Below are 7201 nucleotides of genomic sequence, written 5' to 3'. Positions count from 1 at the left end.
CTGTAATAGGCGACAGAGGTCGGGAGGACCGTAGTCGACAGGAGATAAGGATCAGAAAGACCTTTGTCTAGTAATGGAGGTCGAAAGGACTGTAGTAAGAGATAAAGTTTGGAAGGACCGTAGTTGGTAGGAGATAAGGGTCTAAAAGATAATAGTAGTAGTGTGTTACTCCGGTAGAATTCTAGGCATCAAGTGGTGGCCCGGTAGAAGTCTGGGCCTCAGGTGGTGGTCTGGCATAAGTCCAAGCCTCAGGTGGTGATCCGATAGAAGTCCGGGCCTGAGGTGGTGGTCCGACAAAAGTTAAGGCCTCAGGTGGTGGTCTGGCAGAAGTCCGTGCCTCAAGTGATGGTCCGGCAGAAGTCTGGGTCTCAGGTGGTGGTCCAACAGAAGTCTGAGCCTGAGGTTGTGGTCCGACAAAAGTCAGGGTCTCAGGTGGTGGTCCGATAGAAGTCCGAGCCTTAGGTGGTCCAGCAGAAGTTTGCGCCTTAAGTGGTGGTCCGGCATAAGTCTAGGCATCAGGTGGTGGTCCGATAGAAGTTCGGGCCTTAGGTGGTGGTCTGGCTGATGTCCAGACCTCAGGTGGTGGTCCGGCAGAAGTCCGAGCCTTACGTAGTCCAGTAGAAGTTTGAGCCTCAGGTGGTGGTCCAGTAGAAGTCCAAGCCTCAAATGGTGGTACGAAAAAAGTTCGTGCTTGAGGTGGTTGTCCGACAAAAGTCCAGGCCTCATGTGGTGGTCTAGTAGAAGTCCGGACCATAAGTGGTGGTCTAGCAGAAGTTCGGGTCTCAAGTGGTGGTCTAGAAAAAAATTCAGACCTCATGTGGTGATCCGACAGAAATCCAGGCCTCAGGTGGTGGTATGGCAGAAGTCTGGGCCTCAGGTTGTGGTCCGATAGAAGTTCGGGCCTCAAGTGTGGTTGATAGAAGTCTGGGCCTTATGTGATGGTCTGACAGATGTCTGGCCCTCAAGTGGTGGTCCGGTAGAAGTCTGAGTCTAATGTGGTGGTCCGATAGAAGTCTGGGCCACAGGTGGTGGTCAAGCAGAAGTTTGTGCCTCAACCTTAGGTGGTGGTTTGGCAGAAGTCTGGGTATCAAGTGGTGGTCCGACAGAAGTCTGGGCCTCATGTGGTGGTCTGACAGACGTTTAGGCATCATATTGTGGTCTAGTGGAAGTCCGGGCCTTAGCTGGTGGTCCGGTAGAAGTTTAGGGCTCATGTGGTGGTCCAACAGAAGTTCGTGCCTCTAGTGGTAGTCTAGCAGAAGTTCGGGCCTCAGGTGGTGGTCTGACAGAAGTTCAGGCCTTAGGTGCTGGTCCAACAGAAGTCCAGGCCTCAGGTGGCAGTCATGCATAAGTCCGGGTATCAGATAGTGGTCTGACTGAACTCCAGGTGTCAGGTGGTGATGCAGCAGAATTCTAGACATCAGGTGGTAGTCTGGTAGAACTCTGGGTGTCAGGTGGTGGTCTGGTGGAGCTTAGGGCCTCAAGTGGTGGTCCAGGGGAGCTCAGAGCCTCAAGTGGTGGTCAGGCGAAACTCATGGCAGCGGTCGAGGAGGAGCGAGGAGGCAAGAGTGATCTCCAATTTCTCTCTTGCTCTCGTGCTTGGAGCCCCCTTTCAAGAGGGAGGAGGGGTCTATTTATATATTTCTTAAAGTGGCATGACCCGTAAGTAGGAAGAAGATCAAGGGTAAATGGGGAGTGTTTTGGATGAACGGCCGATGTTGAATCCCTTGATTGCTGACCATTCGTCAAATGTTTGAAGGTCTTAATGATGTTGGAATTCTGTGATCTTGGGCTCGTTGGATTTGTATCGTCAAGCAGATCGATTCGACTATAAGCAAGTCATGTTAAAAAACTGTTTGATAATCTAAATTGTGGTTTGAACCCTCCAACATTGCTTTGGTCCCATTTGGGCTTAGATTGAGTCGACTTTTATGTCGTTGGGTTTATATTTTCGAGACGTTCAGTTCGACCATAAGTTTGCTAAAATCAGTGTTTGGATGGTCCCAAATTTAATTTCGAAATTTTCTAACTTGATTTTACCTTGAAATTCGTGCCCCATAAAGATAAATTTTTAATGATTTATCATATATATTAATTTTGGAACTATTAGAAATCAGATCATTTCAAAAGGAGTTGGCAAAAGGTGCAAGGTGTGTCAGACAGCCTTAGGCTATGTTTGAAAAATGGCTCATGAGCCTAATTTGATGAGCTAAAAAAATGAAGCCTGAGATAGCACCAACTCACCTCATTAGCTCTTAAGTTGCCATGTTTAAAAAAATATTAAAGTAAATGGACTTAAAATATATTAGTGTTTCGGATTTGAAGTAGGATGTTGTTAAAATGTTTAAAAAATTTATCTCACATTTTTTATACTAAGTGATTAATTATTATTTTTTCTTAACTTTTTATTTTCTGTCATTTCATTATAATAATTACTTGAACTATTATCCCTTACTTTCATTTATAATAAATGACCTGCCTTTGTTGGAATTCATAGAATAAAGCTCGAGTTTGAGCATGAAATCGATTAATTAATCAAACTCACGCTCAAATTATGGCTGACTAAAACTCGGCTATATTCATTTACACCCAAGTGTAACAACCCAACTAGACTAGGACAAATCCTATCATGTTGAGCTATGACAGTAATTAAAGCATAATTGTGCTCATATTATAATGAGAAAATTTTCTATAATGATAGGCAACATAATTTCCCGCTGAGCAAAATTTTATAGTTCCAAAACATAACCAGTTTACTTAAGATTGTGTAAAATATTATTTCAAGACTTTAATTGTGCAACGATATTATTTTTTAGTGTCTAAATTATTTTCTATTCAATTAAAATTGGATAAATTTCAAAATAATCGATAGAAAATTTTAAGAAAATACTCAAAACTTCAAATATCAATCTCTATAATATATAAATATTTATGCGGAGATAGTTTTATCAACACAAAGTTATCCAGATTTTTTGGTAATAGAAATAGAAATTTAATCAAAACATATGGAAAAACTTCATATTTTTTAAACTATGATAGACATAATGTGATCTACCTCGATATGGTCAACTTTACCAACTGGGCCAATTATTAAGAAAGGTCCACTGCCGCTCAAAACCCCTTTTTTATCTCTCAAAATCTCACCCTTTCTCTCTTATGATTAAAAATTGCACTATATCAAATAAATGGGACAATGGATTTAAATTATTTTAAAGTGATGTTATTGGCCTAGCATTGTGGTGCTACCCCCTAATACTACACAAGCCAATTCAAAATTCAAATTCCAGAACTTAGAGCATTGTAATGTCACTATATTGTTGCAAGGCGCTCAGACACCCAACATTGAGGTGCTCAAATAGTAACATTTTTTTAAATTCAACACCATACAGCATTTCAGGCCTCACTACCATCTTATAGAATTTTCCCTTAAGTTTGAGGGGTACTTTTCTATCACACAACAAGCCCGATGCAAACACGTTTGGAAAGTTCCTCTCTTGGCCAAATAAAAGTTCCACTGAAGAAAATAAATAAATATGTGAAACTAACCTTGATTCTGTAGGTTCTTGGTTTAAGCTCCTTGCTTATATGAATCAACTTTTGTTCCTCTCTAGTTAATCTTGTTGTAATCTGGTAGGGATGAAGTATCCCAGGAGTATCAAACAGCTTCGCATGCCCGCAAAGCACCCCCTCCACCCTCACAATCCCCAGAGTTGTTCCTGGCACAGGAGCCTCGGTCAATTGGGTCATCTTCCTCCCAACACACCTCCCCATGGCATTGATCAGAGTCGATTTGCCAGCATTCTGAGCTCCTACAGCCCACACATTTCCCCTTGGACCAGCAAACTCTGCCACCTGCTCGACCAAATTTCTTACTCCCCAATCCCTTACCGCGCTGACGAGATGCAATCCGGCCAACTTCACCGCCCCCAAGATATTTGCCCGCCTCCGCGTCCACTCGTTGAGCATCTCCTGGGAGACGGAAGAAGGCAAAAGGTCAAGTTTCGTAACGACGAGGATGATCCTGGGGATGTTGGCAGACTTACTCTCCTTCCAGGCGAGGGCGTTGTGATCAATGGAGGTTGAAAGGAGTCGGGAGACCTTGCGAGGAAAGGAACCGTCGAAGTCGGTTGCGTCTACAACGAAGAGGACAACGGAGCGCGGGCCGGATGGGGAAGCAATCTTGGGGGCGATCATGCAATCGAAGTCGAAGTCCGGGAGGAGATTCTCGGCGGAGGAGTCCTTGACGCGGCCGTAGTGGCGGAGAGAGTGGCAGCGGGCACAGACCAAAGGCTTGCTGTCTTCGGCGCTGGAATCGCCAGGAAGAGGGCCGCCAGTGGCTTCTGACAGTTCTTGGAGGTGGCCAGACTTTATGAAGATGGATGTTTCGGGATCGGAGGTGGAGGAGAGTGGGAGAGGGTAGATGGGGGCATGGTAGTCGGGGGATTTGGTTGAAGGGGTTGAGAAGAAGCCGGGAAGTGAGGGGTCGGAGTCCTGCATGTGGACGCCGCAGCCGGGGCAGAAGGGAAAGGAGAAAGGAGGGCGATGGGCGACTTCGGCATCATAGCATCCGCCACGGATGAAGGCGAGAGAGAGAGTAGAGGACGGAGACGGTTGAGATGCGAAGTGGCGGAGCAGCGAGAGAATGTGGTTTGCTGCCGACGACACTGCCGGAGGAGGCAGAGGACAGGGCAGCAGAGAAGAGAGAATGGAGCAGGAATTTGGGGCTGAGAGAGAGAAGGAGAGAGGGAAGCGACGATGCGGTGGAGTTAAAGGTGAGAGCTTTCTGACGATTGAGCGCATTGCTTACAGGGTTGTCGTAAAGAAGGGTTTGGTCTTTACAGAGTATGAATTCTGCTGGGCTTTGAATATCGCTCGAATTTTTATTTTTTATTTGAAATATTTAGACGAATTAAGATAAATTAATCTACATCATATATAAAAGACTCAGAACTCAAACTTATTAGTTGATAATCAAAGCTCTTAACCAATATGCCAAGATGAGCTGCATTTAAGAGTTTTTATATAATTCGTGTTTATTAGAAATATATTTCATAATATATATTATTGCGTCCTGGAGTATTTACGACGGTAGAGAAGTATAAAGTTTAACGTCTTAGTTTTTTTTCGAAGATTCAGCACGCAATCAGATAATAGAGAGTGCGGCATTAAATAAGAGACACCAAAGTTTTTATGTGGAAACCCCTGAAAAGAGGGAAAAACCATGAGGCCTGTCCTAGTTTGAATGAATCCACTAGTATTTGCAGTCGATTTCAAATGAGGCCCTTCATTGGGAGAGGGCCTTGGCTTGATATCACAAATGTACATTCAATAGAGCGCATTACATGGTGGGAGTTACAATAATCAACATAGACATGTTTGTTTGGTTGGCAGGATCATAGTCGATAGGATAGAGGTCGAAAAGATCGTAATAGGTAGGAGACTGAGGTCAGAAAGATCATTGTCTAGCAATGGAGGTCGGAAGGACTGTAGTAGGTAACAGAGATCGGAAGGACCATAGTCGGTAAGAGAGAGGGGTCTGAAAGACCATAGTTGGCAGAAGACTGGGGTCAGAAAGATCATTATATGGTTATGGAGGTCGGCAGGACTGTAGTAGGCGATAGAGGTCAGGAGGACCGTAGTCGACAGGAGATAAGGATCAGAAAGACCGTTGTCTAGTGATGGAGGTCGAAAGGACTGTAGTAAGCGATAAAGTTTGGAAGGACCGTAGTTGGTAGGAGATAAGGGCATGAAAGACAATAGTAGTAGGGTGTTACTCCGGTAGAATTCTAGGCATCAAGTGGTGGCCCGATAGAAGTCTAGGCCTCATGTGGTGGTCTGGCATAAGTCCGAGCCTCAGGTGGTGATCCGATAGAAGTCCGGGCCTGAGGTGGTGGTCCGATAAAAGTTAAGGCCTCAGGTGGTGGTCTGGCAGAAGTTCGTGCCTCAAGTGGTGGCCCGACATAAGTCTGGGTCTCAGGTGGTGGTCCGACAGAAGTCTGAGCCTGAGGTTGTGGTCCGACAAAAGTCAGGGTCTCAGGTGGTGGTCTGATAGAAGTCCAAGCCTCAGGTGGTCCAGCAGAAGTTTGCGCCTTAGGTGGTGGTCCGGTAGAAGTCTAGGCATCAGGTGGTGGTCTGACAGAAGTTCGGGCCTTAGGTGGTGGTCTGGCTGATGTCCAAACCTCAGGTGGTGGTCTGGCAGAAGTCTGAGCCTTAGGTGGTTCGGTAGAAGTTTGAGCCTCAGGTGGTGGTCCAGTAGAAGTCCAAGCCTCAAATGGTGGTATGGCAAAAGTTTGTGCTTGAGGTGGTGATCCGGCAAAAGTCCAGGCCTCATGTGGTGGTCTAGTAGAAGTCCGGGCCATAAGTGGTGGTCTAGCAGAAGTTCGGGTCTCAAGTGGTGGTCTAGAAAAAAATTCAGACCTCATGTGGTGGTCCGACAGAAATCCAGGCCTCAGGTCGTGGTATGGCAGAAGTCCGGGCCTCAGGTTGTGGTCCGATAGAAGTTCGGGCCTCAAGTGTGGTTGATAGAAGTCTGGGCCTTATGAGATGGTCCGACAGATGTCTGGCTCTCAAATGGTGGTCCGGTAGAAGTCTGAGCCTTATGTGGTTGTTCGATAGAAGTTTGGGCCACAGGTGGTGGTCAAGCAGAAGTTTGTGCCTCAGCCTCAGGTGGTGGTTTGGCAGAAGTCTGGGTATCAAGTGGTGGTCCGACAGAAGTCTGGGCCTCAGGTGGTGGTCTAACAGACGTCTAGGCGTCATACTGTGGTCTGGTGGAAGTACGGGCCTCTTAGCTGGTGGTCCGGTAGAAGTTTAGGGCTCAGGTGGTGGTCCAACAGAAGTTCGTACCTCTAGTGGTGGTCTAGCAGAAGTTCGGGCCTCAGGTGGTGGTCTGATAGAAGTTCAGGCTTTAGGTGGTGGTCCGACAGAAGTCCAGGCCTCAGGTGGCAGTCATGCATAAGTCCAGGTATCAGATAGTGGTCTGACTGAACTCGAGGTGTTAGGTGGTGATGCAGCAGAATTCTATACATCAGGTGGTAGTCTGGTAGAACTCTGGGTGTTAGGTGGTGGTCTGGTGGAGCTTAGGGCCTCAAGTGGTGGTCCGGGGGAGCTCAGAGCCTCAAGTGGTGGTCAGGCGGAACTCAAGGCAGCGGTCGAGGAGGAGCGAGGAGACAAGAGTGATCTCCAATTTCTCTCTTGCTCTCGTGCT

The 7201-nt window shown here is 46.3% G+C and overlaps 1 protein-coding gene across 1 annotated transcript; it reads right to left on the bottom strand.

Moving 5' to 3' along the window:
* Window positions 1-3447: 3447 nt before the first annotated feature.
* On the bottom strand, window positions 3448-4846 carry LOC110096949 (GTP-binding protein BRASSINAZOLE INSENSITIVE PALE GREEN 2, chloroplastic-like). The gene has a single exon (XM_020823120.2). It carries the CDS (start codon window positions 4795-4797, stop codon window positions 3448-3450), a length of 1350 nt encoding a protein of 449 aa, XP_020678779.2. The 5' UTR covers window positions 4798-4846.
* Between the last annotated feature and the right edge of the window lie 2355 nt (window positions 4847-7201).

This window comes from Dendrobium catenatum, unplaced genomic scaffold (genome assembly GCF_001605985.2).
Source record: "Dendrobium catenatum unplaced genomic scaffold, ASM160598v2 fragScaff_scaffold_313, whole genome shotgun sequence".
NCBI lineage: Eukaryota > Viridiplantae > Streptophyta > Magnoliopsida > Asparagales > Orchidaceae > Dendrobium > Dendrobium catenatum.
The sequence above is the reverse complement of the archived record's forward strand: the minus strand, read 5'-3'. Positions and strand labels throughout refer to the sequence as shown.

What these genes read in the sequence shown, in the direction of transcription:
- LOC110096949 (XM_020823120.2), bottom strand. Translation starts at nt 4,797, where the DNA reads ATGCGCTCAATCGTCAGAAAGCTCTCACCTTTAACTCCACCGCATCGT.